Source organism: Pristiophorus japonicus, unplaced genomic scaffold, assembly GCF_044704955.1.
Source record: "Pristiophorus japonicus isolate sPriJap1 unplaced genomic scaffold, sPriJap1.hap1 HAP1_SCAFFOLD_118, whole genome shotgun sequence".
NCBI classification, from domain to species: domain Eukaryota; kingdom Metazoa; phylum Chordata; class Chondrichthyes; family Pristiophoridae; genus Pristiophorus; species Pristiophorus japonicus.
In genome coordinates, this window is record NW_027250842.1 from 741,939 (window position 1) to 756,205 (window position 14,267).

The window sequence follows — 14,267 nt, forward strand, 5'->3', positions numbered from 1 at the left end:
GAGCGCCGCACTGTCGGAGGGGCAGTACTGAGGGAGCGCCGCACTGTCGGAGGGGCAGTACTGAGGGAGCGCCGCACTGTCGGAGGGGCGGTACTGAGGGAGCGCCGCACTGTCGGAGGGGCAGTACTGAGGGAGCGCCGCACTGTCGGAGGGGCAGTACTGAGGGAGCGCCGTACTGCGCTGTCGGAGGGGCGGTACTGAGGGAGTGCCGCACTGTCGGAGGGGCAGTACTGAGGGAGCGCCGCACTGTCGGAGGGGCAGTACTGAGGGAGCGCCGTACTGCGCTGTCGGAGGGGCGGTACTGAGGGAGTGCCGCACTGTCGGAGGGGCAGTACTGAGGGAGTGCCGCACTGTCGGAGATGCCGTCTTTCAGATGAGACGTTAAACTGAGGCCCCGTCTGCCCTCTCAGGTGGATGTAAAAGATCCCGGGGCACTATTTGGAAGAAGAGCAGGGGGAGTTCTCCCCGGTGTCCTGGGGCCAATATTTATCCCGCAACCAACATAACAAAAACAGATTATCTGGGTCATTATCACATTGTTGTTTGTGGGAGCTTGCTGTGCGCAAATTGCTGCCGCGTTTCCCACAATACAACAGCGACAATGTTTCAAAAGTACTTCATTGGCTGTAAAGCGCTTTGGGACGTCCTGAGGTTGTGAAAGGCGCTCTGTAAATGCAAGTGTGTTATTCTTGTTTCGACCCCGAGTGTAATATTCACGGATCTATGCCGTAGACCCTGAGAGTCTGATGGACCCACGGTGGAGCAGACTTTAGCCCGGGTCTATGAGCACTGTATAAATGTAAATTGTTGGTTGGAGTATGCTGCCCTGTGCTATGCTCTGTTTGCCAGCTCACTTGTCCCCGATGTGTGCTCGGGGGGTTTGTGGGGGTGGGGATGTGATGGGACTCCCTCGCTGCTCCTATTCTGACTGTCTCTCTCCGTGGGGGGCTCTTCTCGTTCCAGGTGCCGTACATCCAGCATCCTCTCCGTTCGCCCCTCCGAGTACTCTCAACACATTCCTCAATCCTCCATCGCATCTCGGTAAGTCCATCAGCGGAAACGTTCCCCCGTCCGCACCCGTGCCCCTCGCACTGCCCCTCACACACTGAATTGTGCAGTGCAGCGAACTCTGATCCCTCAAACAGCAAATCAGTGCCCCGGTTAGTCTGCCTGTCACTCGTGGGTGGAATGTCAGGCCCAGGAAACCAGCGGTGTTCCCTTGTTGCTGCGCTCCCTCGGTACTGCCCCCTCCGACAGTGCGGCACTCCCTCAGTACTGCCCCTCCGACAGTGCGGCACTCCCTCAGTACTGCCCCTCCGACAGTGCGGCACTCCCTCAGTACTGTTCCTCCGACAGTGCGGCACTCCCTCAGTACTGCCCCTCCGACAGTGCGGCAGTCCCTCAGTACTGCCCCTCCGACAGTGCGGCGCTCCCTCAGTACTGCCCCTCCGACAGTGCAGCACTCCCTCAGTACTGTCCCTCCGACAGTGCGGCACTCCCTCAGTACTGCCCCTCCGACAGAGCGGCGCTCCCTCAGTACTGCCCCTCCGACAGTGCGGCGCTCCCTCAGTACTGCCCCTCCGACAGTGCAGCACTCCCTCAGTACTGCCCCTGCGACAGTGCGGCGCTCCCTCAGTACTGCCCCTCCGACAGTGCAGCACTCCCTCAGTACTGCCCCTGCGACAGTGCGGCACTCCCTCAGTACTGCCCCTCTGACAGTGCAGCACTCCCTCAGTACTGGTTCGGGTTGGTGTGGGTGGGGGGGTTTGAGTCTCTGGGTTTAAGGGTGTGGGGCTGAGGGATCGTGGATGGTCAGCGGTGTTTTGAGGTCTGAACACATGCCTGCGCTGTGTTCCCTGCAGATCCCTACACCAGGTCCCCCACCTACGGTGCGATTGGACAGCTCACTGGCGGAGCTTTCGGAGGGCTAGGGAACCCCGCAGTGGGTAAGTGAAGCAACCCCGATGGTGACATCTCCCACCAGCCCAGTCCTGTAGTGTGTCGCCGTTCGTCAAGTGTCCGGGCCCCAGCTCCAACCCCTCTCCCCGTCCGCTAGGAAAAGCCCAGGCTCCGTTCTCGGCCTGTGCTGAGTTAGCCTGATCTCACACCCGGTGTGGGACTGAGCCCTCCCACACACACACACACACACACACTCAGACACACACACACACACACACACACACACACACACACACATAGAGAGACAGAGACACACACACACATATACACACAGACACATATACACACAGACACAGCGACACACACAAACACACACACGTAGACGTAGACACAGCGACGCGCACACACACACGCGCGCACCCACCCCCAACGCGTGTCCATACAGCAACACAGACACACACACACACATATACAGAGACACAGCAACACACACACACATATACACACAGACACAGCGACACACACAGACACACACACACAGGTAGACACACATACACACACAGGTAGACACAGACACAGCCACACACACACACACAGACACAGCGACACACACACACACATATATACACACAGACATAGCAACACACACACACACATATACACAGAGACACACACACACATACCTAGACACACATACACACACAGGTAGACACACACACAGCCACACACACACACATACACACACATATACACACAGACACAGCGACACACACACACACATATACACACAGACACACACACAAAGGTAGACACACATACACACACAGGTAGACACACACACACACACACATATACACACACATATACACAGAGACACACATACACACACAGGTAGACACACACACAGCCACACACACACACATATACACACAGACACAGCGACACACACACACACATATACACACACACAGCGACACACACACACACAGTCTGGTCTGTGCAGTCAGTTGGAGTGCTGATGATAATGGCGGAGGGGGCGAGACGGCTCACTGACTCCCATGGCCTTGGTCAAGGGGTGGGTGGAGAAAGCTGACCATGTGACACTCCTTTGGGGAGTGGGAGGTCGGTGTGGCGGGGGGGTGAAATGTAATGATCGGATCCCTTACCCAATGTACATGGCTGCTCTGCTGCATCAGTTGAACAGTGAGCTGTGCAGCCTCTGAATCCGCTCTCAACGGGAGAGCTGTTGTTGCTGCACATCGGGGAGGGGTCTCGGCAATCTTACTCAGCGCAGACCCTGCGGCCCATCGCACGTACACCTCGGGGCCCGTATGTAGACCGGGCCTCTGAGCTGGTTAAAGGCACTATATAAATGCACTTTGTCGTTGGTTGGCAGTCCTTGCCCTCGGTTCCACGCTCATTTGCTGGGCTGTGGGGGTTTTGAAGGGAAACGGGTGGTAGGGAGGGGGGAAACGTTCACTGGCTCCCTCCTTCGTATGCTGAGGGTGGCGGGGCAGGTTTCTCTTTGCAGCTGTTATTCATTTTGCAACCTCCAAAGTACTCGCAACGAAGTGCGGCGCTCCCTCAGTACTGCCCCTCCGACAGTGCGGCACTCCCTCAGTACTGCCCCTCCGACAGTGCGGCACTCCCTCAGTACTGCCCCTCCGACAGTGCGGCACTCCCTCAGTACTGCCCCTCCGACAGTGCGGCACTCCCTCAGTACTGCCCCTCCGACAGTGCGGCACTCCCTCAGTACTGCCCCTCCGACAGTGCGGCGCTCCCTCAGTACTGCCCCTCCGACAGTGCGGCGCTCCCTCAGTACTGCCCCTCCGACAGTGCGGCGCTCCCTCAGTACTGCCCCTCCGACAGTGCGGCGCTCCCTCAGTACTGCCCCTCCGACAGTGCGGCACTCCCTCAGTACTGCCCCCTCCGACAGTGCGGCGCTCCCTCAGTACTGCCCCTCTGACGGTGCGGCACTCCCTCAGTACTGCCCCTCCGACAGTGCGGCGGTCCGTCACTACTAGCAACTAGGGAATGTTGGCCTGGATTATGGAGCACGAGTCTCTGGAGTGGAACTTGAATCCATGACCTGCTGACTCGGAGGCGAGAGAGAGAGAGAGAGAGAGAGAGAGAGAGAGTGAGCCGCAGGATGGTGCCCATGTTCCTCCCTTCACGACTGAGACTCTAACCTTTCCTTTCTTTCTCTCTCCCTGTCGTGCAGCCACCAGCACGGTGTTTGCACACAAGGACGGGCCGGGAGCCCAGGCCTTCGGGAGCCCTCGCGAGCAGTGGAACCGCCTGCACCAGACCCCCCCGTCCTTCCCCACCCCGCCCCCGCCTTGGCCCAGGCCGGGGGAAGGCGAGCGGGAGCGAGAGCGGGGCGGCCCACTGGACAAGGAGTCGGAGACAGACAAGCGCGAGGTTCCTTTCATCAAGGAGGAGAAGGAGAGGTGAGTGGGGGAGGGGGTTACAGGGTGACGGGTGGGGAGTGCCACAGGTGAGAACTTATAGGGTGAAGGTGATCTCCCAGGGGGAGGGCATTTTCTTCATCATCATGGAGGCTGCAGGGCGACTTGGACAGGTTAGGTGAGTGGGCAAATGCATGGCAGATACAGTATAATGTGGATAAATGTGAGGTTATCCACTTTGGTGGTAAAAACAGGAAGGCAGAATATTATCTGAATGGTGACAGATTAGGAAAAGGGGAGGTGCAACGAGACCTGGGTGTCATGGTACATCAGTCATTGAAAGTTGGCATGCAGGTACAGCAGGCGGTGAAGAAGGCAAATGGTATGTTGGCCTTCATAGCGAGAGGATTTGAGTATAGGAGCAGGGAGGTCTTACTGCAGTTGTATAGGGCCTTGGTGAGACCACACCTTGAGTATTGTGTACTCATCTCGGTCCTAAATGGCTTACCCCTTATCCTTAGACTGTGACCCCTGGTTCTGGACTTCCCCAACATCGGGAACATTCTTCCTGCATCTAACCTGTCTAAACCCGTCAGAATTTTATATGTTTCTATGAGATCACCTCTCATTCTTCTAAATTCCAGTGAATATAAGCCCAGTCGATCCAGTCTTTCTTCATATGTCAGTCCTGCCATCCCGGGAATCAGTCTGGTGAACCTTCGCTGCACTCCCTCAATAGCAAGAACGTCTTTCCTCAGATTAGGAGACCAAAACTGAACACAATATTCCAGGTGTGACCTCACCAAGGCCCTGTACAACTGCAGTAAGACCTCCCTGCTCCTATACTCAAATCCCCTCGCTATGAAGGCCAACATACCATTTGCCTTCTTCACCGCCTGCTGTACCTGCATGCCAACTTTCAATGACTGATGTACCATGACATCCAGGTCTCGTTGCACCTCCCCTTTTCCTAATCTGTCACCATTCAGATAATATTCTGCCTTCCTGTTTTTGCCACCAAAGTGGATAACCTCACATTTATCCACATGATACTGCATCTGCCATGCATTTGCCCACTCACCTACCCGGCAAGACTCACGACTACGGTCAGAAGGTCAGGGATACGTAGCAGAATAGATAGCAACCTGGTTACAAAAATAGTAAGCTGGGGTTAAAGGTAGTTATTTGGATTAGCAAATGGTGAGCAGTGGTGTTCCACAAGGATCGGTGCTGGGACCACTGTTCATCATTTGCCGATGACACCAAAGGGGCGGGGTGCAGTAAATAATGAGGAGGACTGCGACAGAATAATTCACTTGCAGAATGGGCGTGTAATGAGTTCCAATATAGGCAGTAAATTTCAGTAAAACACTGGTTAGGCCGCAGCTGGAGCACTGCATGCACAGTTCCCGTCACCACACCACAGGAAGGATGTGGTTGCACCGGAGAGGGTGCAGGGGAGATTCACCAGGATGTTGCCGGGACTGGAGAATTTTAGCCATGAGGACAGATTGGATAGGCTGGGGCTTTGTTTTCCTTGGCTGAGGGGAGATCTGATTGAGGTGCAGAAAACGATGAGGAGCCTGAACAGAGTGGATAGGAAGGAGCCGTTTCTCCCGGCAGAGGAGTCAACGACCATCTCGGACCGAGATGAGGAGAAACTTCTTCACCCAGAGAATTGTGAACCTGTGGAATTCTCCACCACAGAGAGTTGTTGAGGCCAGTTCTTTAGATATATTCAAAAGGGAGTTAGATGTGGCCCTTACGGCTAAAGGGATCAAGGGGTATGGAGAGAAAGCAGGAAAGGGGTACAGAGGTGAATGATCAGCCATGATCATATTGAATGGTGGTGCAGGCTCGAAGGGCCGAATGACCTACTCCTGCACCTATTTTCAATGAAAGGAATTGGGGGGAGTTTTAGTGGGGAAATTTCTTCACCCACAGGGTGGTGGGAGTCTGGTAGTCTATGCCTCAGCTAATAAAGGCAAGTGTTCCATATGCCTTCTTAACCACCTCATCCACCTGGCCTGCTACTTTCATTCGCTGTGTGAGTTGGGCCGCCCCGACCTGTGTGAGAACACCATCGTAGGTCGGGGCTATAAATAGAGCTGGAGCGCCGGGCCCTGGAACATCGAGGGCGAAGGTGCAGCGAATGAGGGGCCCAGGAGAGGAGAGGGCCCAGGGGCAGCACGGGCCCAGCCCACACTGCGATATGTGTGTGCACTAGGTCCGTGCAGCAGAGCAGGTCACCAGTCGTCCTGGTTAATCCTTTCCACTGGACCAAGACCTCGCTCTGTCGAGCCCGTGTGGTGGCTGGTGTTCAACGGCCACCCCACGTTAAAAAAATCCACCCACAGGTATCTTCCACCCTTCAGGATGTAGTTCGGGATCCGGAATATTAGGTCCTTCATTGAAACACCTGTGAACTCGTGTGGAAGCCAGTCATCCTGGTTCGAGGGACCACCTACAATGATGACATTTTAGTCAGGAGAATAAGGCAGCCACGTACTCCTAAATGGGGTAGAGGGACAGAGAGATCTCGGGGTACAGAGACACATATCCCTAAAAGTAGCGACAGATTAATAAAACCATTGCATTTCTCGAGGGATAGAACTGAGAAGTCGAGAAGTTATGGTAAACTTGTATCGAACTTTGGTTAGACCACATTTTGAAGTACTGTGCACAGTTCTGTTCTCCATTTACAAAAATGTAGAGGAACTGGAGAAGGTGCTGAAAAGATTTACCGGAATTGTACCGGAACTATCGTGAAAGATTGAACAGGGTGGGGTTCGTTTCTCGAGAGGAGGCTGAGGGTGACCTGATAGAGGTCTTTAAGATTATGAAAGGGTTCGATCGGGTAGACGTTGAGAAAATGTTTGCATAAGAATTGGCCCCTCGATCCCATTCGATAAGGTCATGGCTGATTATCTCCCTTAACTCCACTTTCCTGCCCGATCGCTGTAACCCTTGATTCCCTTGGGTTCCAACAATCTATATCTCAGCCTTGAATATACTCAATGACTGAGCCTCCACAGCTCTCTGGGGCAGAGAATGCCAAAGATTCACCACCCTCTGAGTGAAGAAATTCCTCTTCATCTCAATCTTAAATACCGACCTCTTAACCTGAGACTTGGAGATGTGAGACCAGAACTGTGAGCCATCAATATACGATAGTCACCAATAAATCCAACGGGGAATTCAGGAGAAACTTCTTTACCCAGAGAGTGGTGAGAATGTGGAACTCGCTGCCACAGGGAGTGATCGAGGTGAATAATCGAGATGCATATAAGGGGAGCTGGATAAAAATGTTGGGGAGAAAGGAATGGAAGGATAATTAGGAAAGCAAATGGAGTGTTGGCCTTTATTGCAAGGGGGATGGAGGATAAAAGTAGAGATGTCCTGCTACAACGTCGCCGAGAGCATGCAGAAATCAAGCGCAGAGGAAAGAGTGTGTGGCAAACCACTCGCCCTTTCCTTTAACCTCGGTCCGTCCCACCTGTGACACAGACTGTCATTTCCGCATTGGACTATACAGCCACCTGAGAACTCACTTTTAGAGTGGAAGCAAGTCTTGCTCGATTTCGAGGGACTGCCCAAAGATGATGACAACTGTACAGGGTATTGGTGAGGCCACACCTGGAGTACTGCGTGCAGTTTTGGTCTCCGTATTTAGAAGGGATATACTTGCATCGGAGGCAGTTCAGAGAAGGTTCACTTGGTTGATTCCAGAGATGAGGGGGTTGTCTTATGAAGAAAGGTTGGGCCTCTACTTATTGGAATTTTGAAGAATGAGCCTATTGAAACATACAAGATTCTGAGGGGGCTTAACAGGGTAGATGCAGAGAGGATGCTTCCCCTCACAAGGGAATCTAGAACTAGGGGGCATAGTTTCACAATAAGGGGCCGCCCATTTAAAACTGAGATGAGGAGAAATTTCTTCTCTCAGAGGGTTGTAAATCTGTGGAATTCACTGCCTCAGAGAGCTGTGGAGGCTGGGACATTGAATATATTTAAGACAGAAATAGACAGATTTTTGAGCGATAAGGGAGTGAAGGGTTATGGGGAGCGGGCGGGGAAGTGGAGCTGAGTCCATGATCAGATCAGCCATGATCGTATTAAATGGCGGAGTAGGCTCGAGGGGCCGAATGGCCGACTCCTGCTCCTGTTTGTTATGTTATGATATGTTGATGGGGTGAGATGAAGGGTGGGAGGGGGCTCGAGTGGAGCATAAATACCAGCCGAATGGCCAGGTTTTGTGCTGTAAATACTGCAGGCTCAATTTTCCCCAGTGATTTGCACCGTTTTTTTGAAGCAGGCCGCTTTTTTGGCCTAAGTGGGGAAACTGGTTTTTCCAAATCAATTTGCACCAGCGTAACTCAGTTAGTTACAATTTTTTTAGGTCAGTTTTTTTTCCGGGGGCGTAACCAGCCACCCGTGCCAATTCTGGCCATTTACCGAAGTTTGGTCAGCTGAGAGTTACTCCTGTTGTGCTTAGGCCAGCGTGTGTGGCCTCTCCAGAAAAACCTTCCCTAGATTTAAGGAAATCGGCGCAGCAGTTACCCGGACACACAAAAAGAATTGAAAAACACATAGCAGTAACTCACCTCCAACCCCACCCCAAGGGCTTGCCGGTCCGGTCCCATTCTCCCGGTCCCATTCTCCCGGTCCGGCCCATTCTCCCGGTCCGTCCCCATTCTCCCGGTCCCCATTCTCCCGGTCCCACTCTCCCGGTCCGGTCCCATTCTCCCGGTCCCATTCTCCCGGTCCGTCCCCATACTCCCGGTCCCATTCTCCCGGTCCGGCCCCATTCTCCCGGTCTCATTCTCCCGGTCCGTCCCCATACTCCCGGTCCGTCCCCATTCTCCCAGTCCCACTCTCCCGGTCCGTCCCCATACTCCCGGTCCGGCCCCATTCTCCCGGTCCCACTCTCCCGGTCCGGTCCCATTCTCCCGGTCCGTCCCCATTCTCCCGGTCCCACTCTCCCGGTCCGGTCCCATACACCCGGTCTGTCCCCATACTCCCGGTGCGTCCCCATTCTCCCGGTCCGGTCCCATTCTCCCGGTCCGTCCCCACTCTCCCGGTCCGTCCCCATTCTCCCGGTCCGTCCCCATTCTCCCGGTCCGGCTCCATTCTCCCGGTCCGGCTCCATTCTCCCGGTCCGGTCCCATTCTCCCGGTCCGTCCCCATTCTCCCGGTCCGTCCCCATTCTCCCGGTCCCATTCTCCCGGTCCGTCCCCATTCTCCCGGTCCGGTCCCATTCTCCCGGTCCCACTCTCCCGGTCCGGTCCCATTCTCCCGGTCCCCATTCTCCCGGTCCCATTCTCCCGGCCCCATTCTCCCGGTCCGGCCCCATTCTCCCGGCCCGGCCACATTCTCCCGGTCCGGTCCCATTCTCCCGGTCCGGACCCATTCTCGGTACCCATTCTACCGGTCCGGTCCCATTCTCGGTCCCCATACTCCCGGTCCGGCCCCATTCTCGGTCCCCACTCTCCTGGTCCGGCCCCATTCTCGGTCCCCATTCTCCCGGTCCGGTCCCATTCTCGGTCCCCATTCTCCCGGTCCGGCCCCATTCCCGGTCCCCATTCTCCCGGTCCGGCCCCATTCTCCCGGTCCGGTCCCATTCTCGGTCCCCATTCTCCCGGTCCTGCCCCATTCCCGGTCCCCATTCGCCCGGTCCGGTCCCATTCTCGGTCCCCATTCTCCCGGTCCGGCCCCATTCTCCCGGTCCGGTCCCATTCTCGGTCCCCATTCTCCCGGTCCGGTCCCATTCTCGGTACCGATTCTCCCGGTCCGGTCCCATTCTCGGTACCGATTCTCCCGGTCCGGTCCCATTCTCGGTCCCCATTCTCCCGGTCCGGCCCCATTCTCCCGGTCCGGCTCCATTCTCCCGGTCCATCCTCATTCTCGGTCCCCATTCTCCCGGTCCGTCCCCATACTCCCGGTCCGGTCCCATTCTCGGTCCCCATTCTCCCGGTCCGGTCCCATTCTCCCGTTCCGGCCCCATTCTCAGTCCCCATTCTCCCGGTCCGGCCCCATTCTCGGTCCCCATTCTCCCGGTCCGGTCCCATTCTCGGTCCCCATTCTCCCGGTCCGGTCCCATTCTCCCGGTCCGGCCCCATTCTCCCGGTCCGGCCCCATTCTCGGTCCCCATTCTCCCGGTCCGGCCCCATTCTCGGTCCCCATTCTCCCGGTCCGGCCCCATTCTCGGTCCCCATTCTCCCGGTCCGGTCCCATTCTCCCGGTCCGGCCCCATTCTCGGTCCCCATTCTCCCGGTCCGGTCCCATTCTCGGTCCCCATTCTCCCGGTCCGGTCCCATTCTCCCGGTCCGGCCCCATTCTCAGTCCCCATTCTCCCGGTCCGGTCCCATTCTCCCGGTCCGGCCCCATTCTCGGTCCCCATTCTCCCGGTCCGGTCCCATTCTCGGTCCCCATTCTCCCGGTCCGGTCCCATTCTCCCGGTCCGGCCCCATTCTCCCGGTCCGGCCCCATTCTCGGTCCCCATTCTCCCGGTCCGGTCCCATTCTCCCGGTCCGGTCCCATTCTCAGTCCCCATTCTCCCGGTCCGGCCCCATTCTCGGTACCCATTCTACCGGTCCGGTCCCATTCTCGGTCCCCATTCTCCTGGTCCGGCCCCATTCTCCCGGTCCGGCCCCATTCTCCCGGTCCGGCCCCATTCTCGGTCCCCATTCTCCCGGTCCTGTCCCATTCTCGGTCCCCATACTCCCGTACCGGTCCCATTCTCGGTACCCATTCTCCCGATCCGGTCCCATTCTCGGTCCCCACTCTCCCGGTCCGGCACCATTCCCGGTCCCCATTCTCCCGGTCCGGCCCCATTCTCGGTCCCCATTCTCCCGGTCCGGCCCCATTCTCCCGGTCCGGCCCCATTCTCCCGGTCCGGCCCCATTCTCGGTCCCCATTCTCCCGGTCCGGCCCCATTCTCGGTCCCCATTCTCCCGGTCCGGTCCCATTCTCGGTCCCCATTCTCCCGGTCCGGTCCCATTCTCGGTCCCCATTCTCCCGGTCCGGCCCCATTCTCCCGGTCCGGCCCCATTCTTGGTCCCCATTCTCCCGGTCCGGCCCCATTCTCGATCCCCATTCTCCCGGTCCGGTCCCATTCTCGGTCCCCATTCTCCCGGTCCGGTCCCATTCTCGGTCCCCATTCTCCCGGTCCGGCCCCATTCTCCCGGTCCGGCCCCATTCTCCCGGTCCGTCCCCATTCTCCTGGTCCGGCCCCATTCTCGGTCCCCATTCTCCCGGTCCGGTCCCATTCTCGGTCCCCATTCTCCCGGTTCGGTCCCCATTCTCCTGGTCCGGCCCCATTCTCCCGGTCCGGTCCCATTCTCGATCCCCACTCTCCCGGTCCGGCCCCATTCTTGGTCCCCATTCTCCCGGTCCGATCCCATTCTCGGTCCCCATTCTCCCGGTCCGGTCCCATTCTCGGTCCCCATTCTCCCGGTTCGGTCCCCATTCTCCTGGTCCGGCCCCATTCTCCCAGTCCGGTCCCATTCTCGATCCCCACTCTCCCGGTCCGGCCCCATTCTCGGTCCCCATTCTCCCGGTCCAATCCCATTCTCGGTCCCCATTCTCCCGGTCCGGTCCCATTCTCCCGGTCCGGTCCCATTCTCAGTCCCCAATATACACACACACACACAGTTTTTCAATTCTTGTAATGTGTTGGGAGCTGGCTGTATGCCTCACTTTGCAGCCTCAGTTCTCATTGTGTCGCTGGTTACTGTGGCAGCCCGATCTTTTTGGCGCAGATCAAGGCTCCACCCCCAAAACTAAAGGTCGGGTTAAGCCAGGCCAAAATGAGGAAATCCAGCGGGGTAACTTAAAGTTTTTTTTTTGCTGTACTTAGGCCCCAGAAAATCGGCCGCAGTTCTTCAAGTACGCCAAAAAAAAATGCTTTGGGGAACATTGAGCCCGATGTAACTTTGTAGCTTCGGGAGGTGTGGGGGCGGGGGGGTGACGGAAGAGACAGCACGCTCTCCCCCTCTTGTAATGGTGCCTTTGTCTTGTCCGCAGAGACGGTGCGTACAGCAGACACCCGGTGCGCTCATCACCAGCAGCCCCGAAAACTGGCAGTGCCACCCCGGCGATGGACGACGAGAGGGGCTGCCCCAGCAGCAGCGAGTCGCGGGGCTCGGCCCGGGAGCGGGAGCGGGAGCGGGAGCGGGAGCGGGCCGAGCCTCCCAGGGACCACTTCAAGCGGGAGAGCCAGCTGCCGGCCCTGGCGGAGGACAGCCGGGGCCCGTCCAAGAGCTCCTCGGCGGCCGCCCGAGACTCCTCGCCCTACGCCCGCCCGCCCGCCCCCGAGGGCCCCAAGCCGGGCCTGCTGCGCGAGCTGGCCAGGAAGCACGAGGTGAAGGTGAAGGAGGAGAGAAAGGAGGAGCACGAGATGGCGGCGGCGGCGGCGGCGGGGTTCGAAGCGGTGGCGCAGCAGCAACAGCTCCAGCGCGGTCACGTTGCCGGCGGGGGACCCTTGCACCCCCTCCACTCCCTGCACCCCCTCCAGGTGCCCATGGTGGTGGGTCAGGTCAACGGCCTGGGCGTGCTGGAGCGCAACCGGGTGCTGGCCGGCCCCTTCCTGGGCGTCAGCCCCCACCCAGCGGCCGGCGGGGGCGAGCGGCTGGCGGCCTACGGCTGGGACCCCTTCCGCGACCCCTGGCGGGAGGCCTACCGGGGCCAGGAGCTGGGCCCCCTTCACCAGCGCTACCCCGTGCCCCAGCCCCAGCCCCAGGCCCGCTTCTACGAGCGGGAGCGCCAGCTGCTGCGTGACTTTGGGCCGGAGGGCCTGCTGGCCGAGGCCCGGCGGGAGCAGGAACAAGGCACCCTGCTGGAGGAGCAGTTGCTGCTGCGCGAGGAGTACGAGCAGCGGGCCCGGCTGCTGGCCTCGGGCTTCCTGGGGCCCCACCCCCACCCCCACCCTCACCACCACCACCACCACCACTACCCCCGGGTCAGCCCCTCCCTGGTGCACCAGGGCAGCCTGCTCAGCAAGACCCCGCCCATGGCCACCCTGGGTGCCCCTCCGCCCCTCATCTCCTCCTCCTCCGCCAGCGGCGGGCGGCCGGCTTCCCCCCGGCCCCGCCCCACACCCCTCTCCACCGCCGACTTGCGGGAGCTCGCTGCCTACAGCCACAAGGACCGAGAGTCGAGATAATAGACGGGGAAGGGGGAGGGGGGGGGGGTGGGGAGGGCAGGGGGGGGGGACCGGGGGAGCCAACGGGCCCAAGTCTTAAAAAAGAATGAAAACTTGAACTGTGCAGCCGCGAGCATTCAATGCGCGTCGGCAACTTTTTTTTAAGAACGGAAGGCCTTCATAAAGAAAAAATAACCCTGTAAATATTTATATATTATATAACCAGTGCGATACAGTGGCTTTGAGACAAGCCACGACAAAATATTTTGTACATTTTTAAAAAGGTTCGGGGATGTGATTTTAAGCGATGCGATTTTATTGTTTTTCTCCCCCCCCCTCCCCTCTCTCTTCCCCCCCCCCCCTTCCCCCCTCCTTCCCTCTCCCTCCCCTCCGCCCCAACAGTTTTCATTGTATTGTTTTTTTTTTTAAACGGTATCCACATTGTGAAGAGGAGCTTAATTAACCGTACTTGATGGCGGAGTCAATGTAGCTGAATTATAATAACTTCAAAAACAACCAGGCCCTGTTGTTTTTCGCAGCGATGGCCGGAGGAACTGCACGCTCGTCCTAAGAAATGGGAGCGGGAGTCGGCCATTCAATAAGACCACGGCTGATCTTTGACCTAAACTCCACCTTCTCTGCTCTATCTCCATATCCCTCGATTCCCTTAATATCCAAAAACCTCTCGATCTCCGTCTTGAATATACTCAACAACTGAAACATAGAAACATAGAAAATAGGTGTAGGAGTAGGCCATTTGGCCCTTCGAGCCTGCACCACCATTCAATAAAATCATGGCTGATCATTCACCTCAGTGA

The 14,267-nt window shown here is 57.6% G+C and overlaps 1 protein-coding gene across 6 annotated transcripts in view; it reads left to right on the top strand.

Moving 5' to 3' along the window:
• The window catches only part of LOC139242033 (autism susceptibility gene 2 protein-like), a 162,013-nt gene extending 148,525 nt beyond the window's left edge, over positions 1-13,488 (top strand). For 4 of the 6 annotated variants that reach the window (XM_070870166.1, XM_070870163.1, XM_070870168.1 and 1 more), the window contains 4 exons: positions 964-1,041; positions 1,863-1,946; positions 4,121-4,349; positions 12,333-13,488. In XM_070870166.1, coding sequence (XP_070726267.1) covers positions 964-1,041; positions 1,863-1,946; positions 4,121-4,349; positions 12,333-13,470 — 1,529 coding nt within the window. In that variant the 3' untranslated portion in view covers positions 13,471-13,488. The remainder of the gene's footprint in view (positions 1-963; positions 1,042-1,862; positions 1,947-4,120; positions 4,350-12,332) is intronic. The other 2 variants (XM_070870164.1, XM_070870167.1) reach the window with 2 other exon arrangements.
• Positions 13,489-14,267: the final 779 nt, after the last annotated feature.